This window comes from Melopsittacus undulatus, chromosome 19 (genome assembly GCF_012275295.1).
Source record: "Melopsittacus undulatus isolate bMelUnd1 chromosome 19, bMelUnd1.mat.Z, whole genome shotgun sequence".
Lineage (NCBI taxonomy): Eukaryota > Metazoa > Chordata > Aves > Psittaciformes > Psittaculidae > Melopsittacus > Melopsittacus undulatus.
In genome coordinates this window covers 79168-95889 of record NC_047545.1, presented here as the reverse complement: position 1 = coordinate 95889, position 16722 = coordinate 79168, and the positions used below count along the sequence as shown (strand labels likewise).

The 16722-nt window shown below is 57.5% G+C and overlaps 1 protein-coding gene across 1 annotated transcript in view; it reads left to right on the top strand.

Moving 5' to 3' along the window:
- The first annotated feature begins 252 nt into the window (after positions 1 to 252).
- The window catches only part of EFNA2 (ephrin A2), a 44975-nt gene continuing 28505 nt past the window's right edge, over positions 253 to 16722 (top strand). The window contains exon 1 of the mRNA XM_034070686.1: positions 253 to 417. Coding sequence (XP_033926577.1) covers positions 296 to 417 — 122 coding nt within the window. The 5' untranslated portion in view covers positions 253 to 295. The remainder of the gene's footprint in view (positions 418 to 16722) is intronic.

Here is a 16722-nt window from a genome sequence, read left to right as displayed (position 1 = left end):
CGGAGGAACTTGGCCGAAGTTCGGCGGAGGAAGGGGGGAGGCCGCCGGTGCCGGGGCCGTCCCGGGGCGCCGCGGGTTCGCGGCCGGTCCCCGGGCTCGGGATGCGGCTGCCCCGGAGCCGCCGCGCCGCGGCCGCCCCCAACTTTGGCCGCTGACGGCGCCCGGGGCCGCGGGCGATGGTGAGGGCCGCCCGCCCCCCCCCCCGCCGCCGCCAGCCGCCGGCCCCAGCGCTCCGCCGGCCGCCGCCCCGCCGCCCGCTGAAGCGGCCGGAGCCGCGCCCGCCGCGGCCGGGACGATGCCGCGCTGGGAGGCGGCCGCGCTGCTCGCCGCGCTCGTCGGCGTCTGCGTCTGGACCGACGACACCGGGAAAGTTATCTCGGACCGGTACGCGGTGTACTGGAACGGCAGCAACCCCAGGTGAGCCGGGGCTGGCGGCGCGGGGCCGCAGCGGCGGGGAGGGGGGGTTCGCTCTTCACTGCCCAGCCTCCGGTCGATGACAGGCGGCCGCCGCTGGCCCTTGCGGGTCCGGGCCCCGCTGTGCTCCGTTAAAAGGGGGGTGTGGGGGGGAGGGCCCTCGAGGGGTCTGCGCCGGTCCCGGTGCCCCCTCTCAAAGTTCTCCCTGCGGGAGCCGTCCCCGGGGGCTGCGGCAGCGCCGGGAGCATCGCCCGCGGTCCCGGCACGGCTGCGGGTGCTCGGGGCTGGGGAGCGGTGCGAAGGAGGCTGCGGCTCCCCCCCCCCCCCCCCCCCGGCTCCACTGCGCCCAACTTCGGGAAGTTCAAGTCTCTTCTCCCCCGGTCCCGTCCCGCCAGGGTCCTGCGGGACGACCCGAAGGAGGGTGGGAGGCACCGGGAGCGGCCCCGGCAGGGTTTGGAGCAACGGTTTTGGGGGTGAAACGGCAAAACGGGGCCGTGCGGGGGGCGGGGGTGCGGGGCCGGAGCTCGCAGCCGCCGCTCCCCGCTTGGTTTGCAGCTTGGAAAAGAAATGGCTGCGTCGTCGGTTCAGTTCCCTGCTCCGTGTTTGGATTTGTTAGAGTGACTGAATATTTCGTGTTGGTGTTCCCGTCCCGTCCCCCCCCAGGCAGTTTTTATTTCTTCCCCCAATGAGAGTTTAATTTCTGTTGCGTTTCTTTGTTCCACATTTCGAAGATCCCCAAAAAATCCCGTTGGAGAGTTGGAAGTGAGGATGAATTTATTCTGCTCCTGGCTCAGGTGGCTGGGACCCCCCCAGACTCCCCCCTCAGCTCCCCTCTGTGATCAGAGCAGGGTTTGACCGGGCTGGGCTCTGGGGACCTGTGTAAAAGACAAAAATGACCAAAACCACATTTTCCCCCTCAGTTCCTCAAAGCTAAACAGGCCCTGGGGTGTTTCCCCTGCGCTGGGCACAGGGCGATGCTCAGCTCCCTTCTGCAGCGGGCGCTGCTGCCTCCAGCTCTGGACTTTTCTGTGCTCTGGTGTGAAGCATGTTCCGTGGTCACCCGTGGGTGCCTGTGCAGTGGGGCCTGGCCCTGGGGCAGGGCAGGTGGGAGTTGGGCCATGGCAATGGTGGTCCCTTCTCTCCCACCCACATACCCAGCAGTGTCCGGTGACACCATCGCACTTCGTTGAAGTTCCCGGTTGCCTTTCGGAGCCTGTGGGATGCACGTGGGGCCAAGGATGCTGGTGAGTGTCGGTGTCCATGCAGTCACCGTGTCCCGTTGGGGGGGACCATCCAGGCACCGTTGTCCCCAGTCTGATGCCCCTTGTGCTGCCCCAAAACTGGGGCAATGCGGTGCCTTTGTGCGCAGCGCTGCCTTCGCGCGGTGCCTTCGCCGCGGGCCGCCTGCGGTGCATATGGATTTTATTATCTCACATTTTTGTGGGGGATTGTAAGAGGCAGGGAAATTTTTTTCCCTATTTTTCTTTTTTTTTTGCCCATTGCAAAGTTTTTGGTTACAGTTCTTGGTCCTCCCCAGCTCCCACACTTTGGGCTCTCTTTTGTTCTCCCAAATGCCAAACATGTGCCAGGGGCTCCCCGGTTAAACTCTGGCATCCCGGCTGCTGGGGATGAGGGCGGCATCACTGCGTGGTCGGGGCCGTGGCTGAGATTGAGTACCCAAAGGTTCCTACAGCACAAAGTAGCCCCTGGTCCTTGGGTGACCGATGTCCCGGTAACTGGTGTGGACCTGACGATGGCTTCGTCTCGGCCCTATGAACTGCCCGTGTCCCATCGCCCCTTCTATGCGCTGAGATAGGCGCTGCAGAGAAAGGCAGTGGGGAATTTCCCTTTGAAAATAGGTAGTGGGTCGTGATTCCACGGATCCGGCTTTTTCCTCCATCTGACGTTAGCAGGGAAAATGTTTTTGAGGAGAAACTGAAGCGAGGGAAGGAGCTGTGCGGGGTCGGAGGCATGAGCACACAATGGCTGGTGGGTTTCCGCAGGCACGTCGCAGCGCCAGGATGTGACCCATATTTCCCCAACGCGGGAGCACCCTGTGTCGCATTTGGCCGAGGCGCTCCCTGGGTGCACCTTTGGGTCTCAGGATTCGAGGTGATTTATTGGGTGTTGCAAAGGTAGAAATCGCCGTTGAGTTTTCTCCTGGTTTCCTTTTTGAACCCAGCGATGATTTGATTTTGTCTCTGGAGTTGGTAGGAAACTACCTCATCCTTGAAAATGAAGAACAAAGTAGAGATGCTTTTCCTAGTCCGTTGTTTTCCTTCTCCTCCCTCCCCCACCCTGAATATTTAATAAGGGGAAATCAAAAAGGATTAAAAAACAGGGAAGGTGAACGTGCCCGGTGCTTGTTTGAACCCACAGACCTGATCTGTTAATAAATATTTTTCGTTGGCTTTCTATTGCAATCTATATTTTATAAAAGGCAGTAATAAATCTCCTGGTCGATATGATTTGCCCAGATTAGAATAATTCTATATTTCATAATTGGGTCTAAATTAAAAATAAGCGCTACCTCGGGATGCTGCAGTTCCCCTGCTCCATGGAGATACTGGAGCCGCTCGCTCGGGATTCACAGCTTTCTTTTTCTTTTCTACATGGTTTTGGAAGCTGCATTTGGAAAAGGGTGTCTGGGGCTGTGCCGGATGGAACTCCTGGGTTATCCTGGGAATAGCTGAAGGAGGAAGAACACATCTCTTTATAATGATGCACTGTTTCGATACGTGCAGATAACTGTGGGGTTTGGAGCACATACAGGCTCGCTAACGCTGCTTCATTCCCACCTGGTCATGGGTGAAGGTTCTGCATGTGATGCTCCTGCAGATGGGACCAGAGGGCACAAGAGCTGGGTAGGGGTCTGGCGTTGCAGACAGGGCTCTTCCTTCCATGGGGTCCTGGGGGCCATGTGGCCGCTCCGTGTTTTCCTGCCGGTGTGGCCGGAGGCGCAGGAGCTGCCCATAGGGTTCTGGGATGGATTTGCAGCCTTGGGACCCACCGCATGTCAAGCCAGTGTCTGCTGGTGGGACAGCATTGCCTGGGCAGGTTGGGGGCTCCAGCTCCATTCCCCCCTTGCTGGCGTGACCCCCATGCAGTAGGATTGGGATGAGTGTCTTGGATGAAACTACAATGTGGGAAAAAATCAGGGGTCTGGGAATCCTCCTCAGTACGAGGGGAAAGGTCTGCGGGAAGGAGCGACCTGTCCTCGGAGGGTCCCTGATCCCGGGATTCCCAGCCTGCAGCCTCGGGGCTGCGACTGGAAACCTCTGGAAGGCCGAGGAAGGACAGAGGATTTGAGATTCGTTTTTGTCCCCTGTTCTACCTACAGCTACGTAATGGGCAGGTTAGAGTAATTCCAGAATGACAGTGTTCCTGCAGCCAAACGCAATTCCCGTATTCGCTATCTCCAGAGGGGGAAATGTGCAGTATTGGGTATTTTCCTCTCTGTTTACAGTACAGGTACAAATGCTGTAAATGATCCAGATTTTGCTTGTGGCCTATATTTAACGGAGGTCATTTCTTTGCCTCGGAAGGTTTCTTTTCCGATCCTTTTTTCCCTGTCAATGTCTTGGTTTGGTGGTGAGCACAGCAGGGGCTCCGTTCTGCTGCTCCGCACTCCCCAATCCCGGCACTGGGAAGCCGGAGAAATGGTTTCTAGCAAGGGATTTACTGCAGTTGGTGGGAGCTCAGGTGATGCTCAGGGTCCGCGGTGGTGGCAGAGCAGGACCTTTGTGGAGGGTCCATGCCCAGGGATGGTGGAGCTGGGATGAAGGGGCCAGGCCGATGGCAGCCGCGTGTGCTGCCCTCCGAGGGAGCCGGGACAATGCACGTTTGGCTTTTCCAGGGAATTTGGCACTGGAAAGGAGTGGTTGAGTGGGATGGCGCTGGATGTGCCCACCCGCGTCTCTGTGCTGGGGTGGGTTCCCCAAACCTCCATCTCCTGGCTCTGTCTGGGGCTGCCTGGGCTGGCACCTTTGGGTGTCCCCACTCCCTTAGGTAGGACACCCCATTTCCCCCTCAGAGCGGTTTTTAACGTGTGCTTTAACTCCAGTGCTTGTGTGCTTCTTGTGTCGGCATCAGGCCGAGTCTCCTCTCCGGGCTGGGGGTACCGGTATCCGCCACGTCCCATGTCCATGCAATTACTGCTCTTTTAGTTTTCATCTGTTTCATTTTCCCTTTGTGCCGAGATCATTTGCAGCCCTCCCCACCCCTCTTTTCCAGCCCGTTAAGCCGTGTTAGCTATTCTTCACCAGCCCAGGTCTGCGGCGAGCGTGGTTAATGGAGAGCAGATACAAACAGGTCCAGCGTCTCTGACAAGATTTTCTCTCCCTGCCCGTCTCCGTCTCTCTGCCTGTCCCTTTCTAGGGACCGCAATTACATTCCCTGCTGGTTGCACATTTGGTATCCAAATGCCGGCCATGCGCAGCATCCTAATGTGAGGACAGGCTGGGACTGGTGGGTCAGCGGCTCCCAGAGCCCACAGTGTCCCCCTGCTTGTCCTGGAGTGGGGAGGCACAAAGAGGATGGGGAGTGAGGAGGGTGCAAAGGGAAAGGGGGAGAGAGATGCCTCCTGTTACCATTGGCAAGCTTTAAAAGTGCTTTCATATGTATGCGTGTGTGTATGTGCACATGCATACATACAGCTTACACACATAAATAACACAGATGTCTAAACTCTGGCGTGGCTGTAACCACCCTGGTGTTGTACATGTATGTAATGCTGAGGGACATGTGTAGGTTTGGTTTCACATGGCTGTTAGGGCAGGTCTCAGCATCCCGCTCTGTTCTCCCAGCCATCCGTCTGTCTGTCCGTCTCGGTGTGGCTCCCTGTGTCCGTACCTGCCGACGTTTGACAAGGTTCATCTGTCGGGTTGGCTGCAAAATTGCAGCAATTGTTCTTTAAATAGCTCCTCGTTCCTGATGGTGGAAATTTCGGTTCTTTTGTGTTAGGTATTAATCATGACTTTGAGAGGCTTCGTTTTGATCTTGCAGGGATCTTGCCCTGCTCTGTTGATTTAATGGGGTTTATGGAGGGCGAGCAAATCTTACCCTTGTTCAGGGGCAGAGATCTTGCTCTGCTCCACTGATGCAATGGGGTTTATGGAGGGCAAGCAGATCTTCCCCTTGTTCCCTTCACCCCCTAAGAGGAGTTTCCTGCTCCGCCGTGACCCACCTGAGCCCAGTGTGCTCCAGCCCAGGCCTGGCCATTTCCCTGGGCCTTGAGCATCATCATGAAGCCAAGATCGACGCCAGGGTTGCCTCTGTGGCTGTGCCGTGGTCCGAGTTGTGCCGTGGTCCGAGTTGTGCCGTGGTCCGAGTTGTGCCGTGGTCTGAGCTGCAGCAGCAAAGGGATCCGGAGCCTGAGAAGTGCCGGTGCGAGCAGGCAGCCACCACCGATGCTTTGGTCATTGCCAGGGACGTCAGGAGGTGCCTCTGAAGCCAGGGATCCCTGACACCACACCTGGTGTTTCACTGGTGCCGTGCGGGTGCAAACCCTTTGGCAGCAGCCTCGGAACTGTTCTACCCTGGCCGATGGGCTTGGGGTCCCTGTTGCCATCCCCACTGTGCTGCCAGCTGGGTGAGAACACGTTGGGATGCTCCATGGGGCCGTTCGGGCTTGTTCACCCCTGTGATGCTCCTGGGCTGTTTCCCACCCCCTGGAAAGCTGGGAAGGGATGAGGCTGTGAGAGCAGGGCAGGCAGGAGGGAGCCATTAGGCTCTGGTGCTGGGCAGGGTGCTGTGGCCCTCCACAGTCCCAGCGTGTTCCTGGGCGGTCAGAGCGTTGTTATTTATTTCTCCTCCCTCCTTTCCCCCTTTGCTTGTTGCTGCTGCTGTGGCTGGGCTGCTAAACAGCTTCCCATTGTTCCAGAGCTAATTACCTCTTAATGAGGCTCCTTACTCAAAAGCGGAGGAGAGTGGAGGCTCTGGGCTGGGGATTCATCCCAAAGGGTGGTCAGGGAATGGCTTTGCTCTATTGAGCCCCAAACACCATCCCTACCTACTGGGGAGGAATGGAAACCCCATGGGGTTGGTGTGCTGGTGCTCAGCAGGGCCCAGGAGCAGTTCCCAGTGTCTACTCTGGTGCAACAGCTCTGCATCACCTCATCATCATGGACGTGGGTAACCTTTAAGCCACATCTTTCATTCTGGGGCTTAAACCAGGGTTCCAGTGTGCGCCCTTGGGATAAATCCTGCTCCGCTTTGCCTTTCTTCTCTTGACCTTATCCCATCCTCTGTGAGATGCTGGATTGGGCCCTTGCCCCTAACAGGGTTCACTTTGGCCGGAGGGAGCTGATGGAGGGTCTCCACTTGCCTGATCCTGGCTCTGCCCCTGGAATCCTGTGTGTCCGGTGGTGCTGGAGCAGCGCCGTGCATGAGGCAGCGGTGGCTCATGCGGCTCCTCCATGTGCTGGATGGCAATGCTGCAGATGTGATGAGGGGGGAAAAAGGATCCTTCTCCACAGGGATTGGGAAGGCACCCACCTCCGCCCTGCCCCCCTGATTGAAGCTGGGCTTTGTACCCCTGCCAAGGGCGGGTGGGAGGATCCTGAACTTCAGAGCGGGATGAGGTGGTCAAAGCAGCAGCAGTGGGGAAAATGAAACAAAGGGGGGGGAATTTCCCCCTAGAATAATAACGCAGATGGGGAATGATTTCCCCTTCCCCTGTGCCCTTGGGGAGCATCCGGGCCAGTGGGGTCTGACCCCTGGAGAGGGCAATGGGCCTGTTTGAGCTGCTGGGAGCTCTGGGGTCACCCTCCCTGGCTGCCAGCAAAGGCTGAGTCCAGCCCTGGGCCAGGGAATGGCTTTGGTGGGGTCCCCTGGGCAGTGCAGCGGAGGGTGGATGTGGGGCCCTGGGCAGAGGGGTTTGGGGTTCGGGCATGGCTCCCTGGCCCCCACACTGCCCAGCTGGCCCTTTACTTGCCTGCCTGGTGAGGCTGGTGATGGTGGTGTTGGGCACCCAAGGTGTGCTGCCATACCGATCCCAGGCAGTGATTTAAATGTCATAAAGTGAGGCTGTCGATGCCTCCTGGCTTCTAGTGAAGCCAAGCAGCACTGGGGCCAGCGAGAACCACATTCCTATCCCTGAGCCTTGCTTGGATCTGTTTGATGTGTCCCTCATGGAGAGATAGGGATACAGGCAGAAACCGGGATTAAGACCCTTTATATTCCTCCCCCTGTTAAATTCTTCCCCTGTTCCCATGTTTGCTTTCCAAGGCCCAGCTGCAAGAGCAGAGGAACAGCGAGCGATGCCACTGCTGGGCGAGGGCGGCCACAGAGCCAAGCCATGTCCTGGTGGGAATGTGCCAGAGGGGCAGCTGTGGTGGGATCCTGCGGGATGCAGTCGTGGTGGGATCCTGCAGGATGCGGTCGTGGTGGGATCCTGCGGGATGCAGTCATGGTGAGATCCTGCAGGATGCGGTCGTGGTGGGATCCTGCAGGATGCAGTCGTGGTGGGATCCTGCGGGATGCGGCCGTGATGAGATCCTGCGGGATGTGGCCGTGGTTGGAGCTCTTCCTCACCAGAAAACCACTGCCTTTGCTTTGCATTTTTGGTGTTTTCCATCTTTTTCCCGCAGCCGTGATCTCCGTGCACATGTGTGTGTCATGCACACGCATACACACATGTGTTGGTGCAAGCGCGGGCTGCCTGTGTGAAGTCAGACCCACCAAACACCAGCCTGGTGCTGGGCACGAAGCCGCAGGTCCCTGAGGTGCACGGTGAGGCTGCAGCATCCGCACGGACACCACCGGCATTCCCACCGCGCGCTGCAGGAGTGTTACCGGCACCTGCTGAGGTTAAAACCATCGCTCAGTACTTCTGATTTCAATACAGGAACGTGCTTTTAGTGCAGCTCCTTCCCCACATGACCCTGAAATCCCCCCAGGACTGAACTCTCTATTCAAGGGCTGTTGTAACTCTTCCTTGGCTCCAGCTTTGTCAAAAAGGCGAGTGAATTGCATGCGGGGTTTGTAACGGCTGGAGATGGGAAAGACGGGTTCGATCCCATCCCTCCCGATCATCTCCAGCCATCTGATTCGTGTGGTGTCCAGCTCCGTTTTGGTGGAATTCCTGCTGGTTTGGGTGCGACCAAGTTTTGTTGGATTTGGGTTTTTTCCTCCTGCAGAGGAGGAGGAATTGTTTGTAGGGGTTTCTTTTTCCTTTACCGTTACACAGAGAGCAAAACTCTCCCATGTGCTGGGAAAGAGATAAAATGTTTAGACAGCAAATACAAATATTTCTGAGCGCTCTGCCTGGCTACAGCTGTTTCTGCCTGGCCTCCAGCAGGATTTCTGGTGGTGGCTTCCAGTGGGGTTTTATTGAGCCTGGTTTGATTTGATTTGATTTTATTATTATTATTATTATTAATTTTATTTATTTATAAATAGGAGGGTTTTAAATTTGCAGGAAAATGAAATCAGCCAAGCCTGACCCTGACGAGAACTCTTCAAAATCCCAATTCTTCCTTTCCTCAATCCTGTTTCCACTGAGGAAAGAAAGCCTCTGGCCCTCGCGCCCTGCACAGAATCCAACCACGATGGATTATTTCCGCTGCTGAGCTTCCCGCAGCGGCACCCCCCGAGCTGGGATATGGAAAAGGAGGTGGGGGTCCCCAGGTGCTCCTGTGGGACATGGGGGGTGCAGGGAGATACTGGTGGTGGGTCCCTCATCCTGCAGGTACAGACCCAAAAAGGGGGTTATTGTTTGGCTTCTTTGTGACCATAAATGGCGCATCTTAAATCACTGCAGCTCCCTGGCAGGGTCCGGCCTCGCCGAGCCCGGTAGCCTTCCCAAGGTGTCATTGCCAGCGGGTGGTCAGGAGCAGCCCAAGTGGCTGCCAGGGGCCATCGGGAGCCAGGGAAGCTCTTTCCCAGCCAGCTCGATAATCCCAATTATTATCTGGTTTCTCGATCAGGGTTGCTTATTAAACTTGGCACCGATGGCTTTGCTGTTCCGGCCGCCTGCCTCGGCAGAGGGATTTATCTGCTGCTGACTGGGGAAGGAAATGGAGTGGAAAAACATGGGGCAGAGCATCCCATTCTCAAGTGCCGGTGGATGCTGCTGGTCCAGTCCCCTACGGCTTTAGGCTGTGGAAGTGATGCTGTGGGGCTCTGCCCCATCCCTGTGCTCCAGGGTCAGGGCAGGCTGTCTGTCCCCTCGTCGGTGCTGGTGGCTGCATCCGGGGCTTCATGTGGTGGAACCAGCCCAGTTCTGGGATGGACGCTTTTATTTCGGCGTTGTTCCGAAATGGCCGGTGGTTGGAAAGAGCACGTCACCGTTTGCCCTGAAATTAAAGGGAACCTTTATGAGCCTCCTCTCCCCCTTCACACCAGGAATATCAGCTTCTTCTATATTTGGGCCTTCCAGCTCAAATTCCCCTGCTCCCCATCACACGAATGTGCTTTGCTGATGTAGTTTTATTTTTACCAAGACAATTGGCCGGGCCTGGCAATCCTTTATTTGGGGAAATAATTGTCATCCCGAGCCCTGCGGGGTTCTTCTTTCCGGGAGAGCCTCGTGTGTCGGGGCTTGGGATCCATCTTGGAACCTTCCAAACCCTCTCCTTGGGTTTTCCGAGCTCCCGCTGCCATCAGCACCGTGTTGCGGTTGTACAGCCGCTGTTGGATGCGGCTCCAGCTGCAGATCCCGGTCAGAACGGTGCTCTGAGTTTGGTTTCTCACAGAGAATCCTGAACAGAAATGGCTTTGGGCTCCAGTTCCCATCCGATGCCATCTCCATTGGGTTGCTTTGGGTTTGCAGGTCTTGGTTTGGCTGTAGCCAGGCCGGTGCCAGGTCCTGTGAAGCACCGGGATCCTCCTGCACGGCTGCCCGAGCCCATGAGGTGGAATTAAAGGCTAAAACGAGGGATGGGAGCTGGGATCATGCTCTGTGTGGGATGTGTGCTCCAGGAGCGGCATCCAGGGCGTCATCTCCATGAATTCCCTTTGCCTCCAACTGGCCTGGCCTTTCCCTGCCCCTGTCCATGTGGGCTCTCGGGGTCGGTAGCTCTGAGGTGCAGACACCCAAATGCAGCCTCTCTGGCTGGGCTCATCCCCATCCACTCTCGTTCATTTTCTGCCTTGGCTCTTTCCCAGTGCTCTCCCCGGCACTGGGATGGGAAGTGCAGTGGGGCTGGGTGGCAGTGGGGGATGCCGGGGCCCCCCCAGCAGGAATCTGGACTCCAGAAAGTGTTTCAAAGCTGATTAATAATAATAAATCATAATGTTGTCTTTTGAAATAGAAAGCTTTTGGATAAGGTGGAGGGATGCTCTCATCACTAAGACAGCGAGCTCCGTGTGATTCTGGATCCGATCTCCAGCTCGTTACACGGAGACAAATGGGTTCCCCACTCCCAGCATCAGTTTTGCCACTGTTCAGGTGAGGATCTCTGCCAGAGGCTGAATTAAGCAATTAATATATGTAGAGTGCATGGAGAGATCCAGAAGGACATCGGTCTCCCTCACTGTACCTTGCTGCGTGGCTCTCCCCATGCTCCATGCTGGACACAGGGATTTCAGCAGCCAGCGGTGCTGATGGCATCAGCTGTGCAGCCACAGAGCCTGGGGCACCCTCTGGGCTGCCCTGGGGTGCTGATGGGGCTGTGGTGGCACCATCACTGTCCTGAGTGGGCAAAACCCTGGCATCGCCGGGAGCCCCCATTCCCAGTGGTGGGGGGGGAGCCCGGCTGGGGTTTGTATTGTTTTTTCCTTAAAACACTGTGATATTTGTGAATAACTTCACCTTATAAATCACCCCCGGGCTGCCTCGTAGAGGGAGGATTTATGGGTGCAGGTGTAGCAGCGGCGAGAGCAGCGGTGTTCATGGGGACCGGTCTGGTTTAATGTTTTTATAATGATGGTGTTTGCAGCAGCAATCTCGGCGAGGGGAGAGGGCTCTCCTGGCTCTAAATCCTGGGATGGGATGGGACAGCGCGAGGTCCGGCACATGTCTGTGGTGCTGCTCGGGGTGGAAGGGGTTGTGGTGCTGGCACGGCAGTGGGTCACACACCAAAGCGTCTTTTGCTTGTGTCAATCAGCAGAGTGGAACTTGGAGGATGAGCTGGAATTGGGGTTTCTGAAGGCTGGGGATGGGTCCAGCAGCTCCCTGAGCTGTTCCTGGCATCGTTCTGCAGTGATGGAGCTGTGCGAGGCACTGATCCGTGCCCTGGTGAGCTCAGGCTTGGAGCCGCTCTATGGGGGCTGAATCCTGCCGCGATGCTTAGGGAGCATCAGTACCCAAGGAGCACGATGGGCGCCTTGGCCTGTGCAATTGCACTTGGCTTTGACACCTCAGCCAAGACTGGCACCTGGAAACAGGGATCTCTGTTCCTGGGGCCTGGTGACACTGGGGTGGCCACAGCCCTGGTCCTGAGGGCATTTGTGACTCAGTGTGGGGACACTGAGCATGAGTGGGGCAGAACTGGGGCTTCTCCAAGCCCAATTTAAATCCCGGGAAGGTCTCCCCTTCCCTCCACAGTCACGCTGGGGATGTGGGAAAGCATCAGCGGCGGTCAGCAGGACAGGTGGGTCCTGGGGGTGCTGGTGGGGACAGGGATGCTCAGCCCCATGGTGTTGAAGGGACCCCCCTGGGGCTTTCCTGGGGGCTGGGACAGCTCCAGTGGGATTTTCCCTGCGCCAGCGCTGCCCAGAGCAGCACAAACGAACCAAGTAATTGGCAACATGGAACTATTTTGTGCTCATTAAGCAGTGGGAAGCGGCGGGTGAGGATGTGGCTCCAGCTCGGGCAGGGGCTGCCGGCGGTGTCCCCCCACTGAATAAGCCCCCCCCGAGCTCTGACTGGGAAGCAGAGCCAGTAATTGCTGCTGTGCTGGAGCAGGGACCATGGCCTGGAATCACCCTGGTGCTGGGAGCTGATGGTGGGAAGTTCCCCCTGGTGCTGTGGGGAGCAGAGGAGCTGCATCCCAGCGCCACATGGTCGGGAGCCGTTGTGTGCATCGGGGGCTGCGGCTGTTGCTGCACGTTTTCTCCTGACCATAAATCCCACGGATTAAAGCTTGAAACAGCAAATCCCAGCGGCTGCCTTTGAGCTCCCCTAACCCCGGTGCTCGGGAAGGGCGCTGAGGGAGGCCTCTGTGTCCCTCCTGCTCTCAGCAGAAGCAGGGAGCATCCTGGGGGACACCACAGGGCAGGGAACCCCATTGGGGTTGGTGCCTGAAGATGCTGCTCGCTTGCACCCCAGCCCAGAGCCCCCTCATCCCCCAGCCCGTGCTGATGGCCAAGGCTTTGCCATCGATCCCCACGGCGTGGGGAGCGCCCAGCGGTGGCTGCAGGCGGGGGAAGCTTTATGGCTGTAGTTAAAGTGACTTTATGATATTGTATCTGAACAATTGCTGGCTATTATCTGGATCGATGCCGCGTGATTGAGACACCAGTTGATAACCCAGCCAGGGCCTCTAATCGCTTTTAAACCGCGCAGGGTCGTTTGTGCTTTCCATAAAGCCCCTCAGCGTTTTCTGTTCTAACTGGCTGCCCCAGGCTCTGGTGGGTGCTCTGCCCACTGCGATGGGGCAGGATGTGCCTCGTGACCCACTCTTTGCCCTGGGTGGGACCTGGGTCATGGGGATGGGATGCATTTGGGGTGCTGCAGGGTCCTGTTGGGGTCCCCTTCCCACCTGCACCTGATCGCAGTGACCTTGGGTGAGTCACGCATGCTTCATTGGCTGTAAAACGAGGCCAGTGATACCTTTCCCCCATTGCAGAGGGGTTGGGAGGTGTAATTAGTTAATGTTCATAAAGTGCTTTGAGGATTAATTAATATTGTGGCTCTAATATTTGCTGCTGGTAAAATGCCGCTTCAAGATCTCCGCACCGGTACCTTCCTCCATGACCCTATAAAGCAAATCTGCCTGGGGACGGTGCCAGCCTCTGCTCGAGGCGTGTCCCCAGGGTAGAACTGGGAGGCCACTGGTGCTGGAAGGACAGCAAGGCCCTGGGGTGGGTACCCTCTGTGGCAGCCGCCCCACCAGGGCTGTCCAAGAGCATCCCATTGTGTCTGCCTGGGCCTCATCCTTCTCTTTTTCCCTCCTAGAAGCAGTTTGTGTGTTGGGATTATGCCACTGTCACCTCCATGGGATGCTGCTCATCCCTGCCCAGCCTGCTCAGCCACCTCTGGCACCCCCATCCCCAGCAGGCTCAACATACTTGGATGCTCCTATCCCCACCTATGCTGTGGGAAACCGCCCCCACCAAATCCCACATCCCAGGCCCAGTCCCATTCAGCATCTTGGGGACTGTTGGGCTGGGAGTGGGACTGCAGGGGTCGGAGTGGGAGGGTGGCTTAGTCCCAGGAAGGTCAGGATGCGTGAGCTGAGGCGCGCACATGCGGCATTCCCTGTGAAAACAGGTTGTTGGGAACACACCTGCCTGGGAAGCTGCTGGCAGGCACGGGATGGCATTTTCTGGTGTCTTAATTCCCGTATGCCATTAGTCAGATCGCTGACTGGCAGGTTTTGTTTCCTCCGAGATGATTTCTCAGCAGCGGCTCTGCTGCGCCGCGCTCTCCTGCTCCGCCGCTGTGGAGATGGAGCCGGTGATGGTGGTGGGGTCCCGGCGGTGGTTTGGGGGTCCCGGCAGTGGTTTTGGGGTCCCTGTGGGCCCTGGGTGTGAAAGCCAGGATTAGCTCATCTCCAGGTTATTGAGCATCTCAGGGTTATCACTGATGAGAGGTTTTCCTGCATGGGAGCAGCCAAGACAAGAGCTGAGCGTGCTTCCTAGCTCCTGAGGAGCAGAGGGAGCCCAGCCGTGAGTGCTGGCACGAGATGGGGGCTTTTGGCCGCTTTGGAGACCTGTGGTTTCCATCAGGGGCTGGTGATGGATGGTGTGTCCTGGGTGGGGTGCGATGGAGAATCTGTGCCAGTGGCAGAGCACTGGAGGGGACTGGGACCTGCACTGGAGCGAGGAGGATGAGGAGGGAGGTCTGGGGGGAGCCACCATCCTGGTGCTGGAAGGGAAAGGATGTTGGGGCTGGAGGAGGTGGGAGAGGACAAATTAGGAGGCTCTGATGCCGATCGATGGCTCCTGTCCCTGCTCGTCACCAGTTAGAGCTGCGGCAGTGCGAGAAGAGGCATCGTGCTGGGTCCAAACCCCATCCCAACCGCGGGCAGCCCGGAGCAGGACAGACTGACAGCAGCATCCCTACTGCCTGGCCCCTGCTCCGTGCAGTTAATAACATCCCGGCAATTAAACTGGAACTAATGCAACGATAAAAATAACACGCTGTCCTTCCGCAGCGCGTGCGTCCCACAAGCTCAGAGGTGTTTAAAAACCCATTTAAAACCAGATCCTGCCGTCAGCCCGGTGTGGGGTGTGGAGCGGGCGGCACTGGCGGCTGCATGGCCGCCGAGTTGGGATCGTGGTTTCCAGCCCTGTCTCACTGCCTTCTCCAAGGTGTGTTGGGCCCCAGTTCCCCCAGCTCACTGACTGGTTTGCCAACTGCCAGGTGTTAAATAATAAGAATTACATGAATTTTTTATTTTTCTTCTTTCTAGAGTTGTTTTAATCCCCAGGGGTTGGTTTTCAGGCTTTTCTCCATAATGCAAAGAGCAGAAATGCATTCTTTTAATGGTAATTGAGATTCTCACATCATTGCAGGACTTGGAAGCTGGAATGGCCTCTAAATAACGTCAGAGTGGGTGAATTCGGGTTCTGGCTCTTCAAATGGGTTTCTGAGGTTTTCTTGTGGTTTTCCTTGCTCTGGTCTGAGGTTGGAGGGGTAGAAAGCCACATTGCTGTCCCGTGTGGGGACACTGCCCTGGGCACCCAGTACAAAGCAGGATGCAACTCGAAGGGGAGACAGGGACCTATGGGCTGTGGTGTCCTCTTCGGAATGCCTTTGATGGTGATCTGCATTGTGTATCCCATTGATGGAGCCACCTGCCAGCCTTTCCCAACCTCTTTGCACCTGGACGTTGTGTCTGGGTCCTCGTAGACTGAGGTTTGGAGTTAGGTTTTGGCTTTGCTACCATCTGCCTGGCACAGCGGGTACCCAGCCTGCTGAGCACCCAGCCCTGCTTCTGCCGCAGGGATGCTCGTGCCGGCGCATCAGAGCAAGCCATTGCGGGTGGTGGAAAGGGGCTGCTGAGCTCTTTCCGGATGGGGGGAAGCGGTTTCCTGGCTGCTGTGGGAAACATCTGGATCCAATTGCTGCTCCATGTGCAGCCGGCCAGGCCAGACCCGCTCCTCCTGCATGGTGTGATGGGAGTCGCTTTGCTTAAAGAATGATGCTCTGGGTCCTCATCCCATGGCTGGGAGCACCCTGCAGTGTCCCCATCCCATCGGGGACCCCCCATCCTGCCGTGGGGGTCTTGTTGGCCGCGTGGCATCGCTCAGGGCTGTGGTGCTTTTTGTCAGGCTCAGAGAACTTGACCTTGAAGCGTCGGGCAGAGCCCTGCGGCTGAGGCGTCAGGAGGTGTCTGACTGCGGCTCCGCGCCGCTCTACCTGAGCGGCATTAGCAAGGGGGACACGTCGAGCTCGCCGCGCCCCGGCTCAATAATTGATGCGGTTTTGCTCAGCTCCCCCTTCCGTGAAAGGAAACCCAAGTGCCGGGAGGTGGCAGCTCCATGGGGAGGGAGAGGGGGCCCGGTGAGGATGTGCCGGGTGCGCTGCCCCGGCAGCATGTCTCCAGCCGCTCTATGGGAATCCCTGCAGAACCCCTCAACCCTCTGTTCCTATGGGAGCACCGAGCATCTCCCTGCTCTCGCTGGGGATCCCCATCACCCTCAGCCACTCTGGGCGCTATTGAGGGGACACTGGCTCCGGGTACCCCCTGGCTCAGCTGCCCCACGCTGGGCTTTGCCTTGATGCAAACCCTCTTTGCTGCCTCCTCCCTCTGCCTCTTCCCCCCCCTTCTTTCCCCTCTTAGAAAAGCGTGCAGGGAAGGGGAGAGATTTTAACCTTCTGCCTGGAACCAATTAAAAAGGTCTTTCCACAGAGACGAAAGTGCTCGTGCACCTTTGTGTGCTGCTAACGGGGGGAAGAAAGCAGAGGCGGCCTTTGAAGGGGGGGATGGAGGTCTCTCCGCTGGGACCCCTCCAGGCTTTCAAAGCCTGTGTTATTTCTTTATTTTTAAATAGCCAAATTAAAGTGACTCCTGCTTCCTTTCCTGCCCGTTAGCACATCCTGTGGTGAGCATGTGCCCATGGGCATGGCTGGTCCCAGAGCGGGTGCAGGCACCCCAAAACCCAGCATGGCCCTGGGGAAGGGGCTGAGCCTTCCTCTTCCTCTCTGTGCTTGCAAGGTCCATTGGTGATGCTGGGGGTACTGGGGGGGGGGGGGGG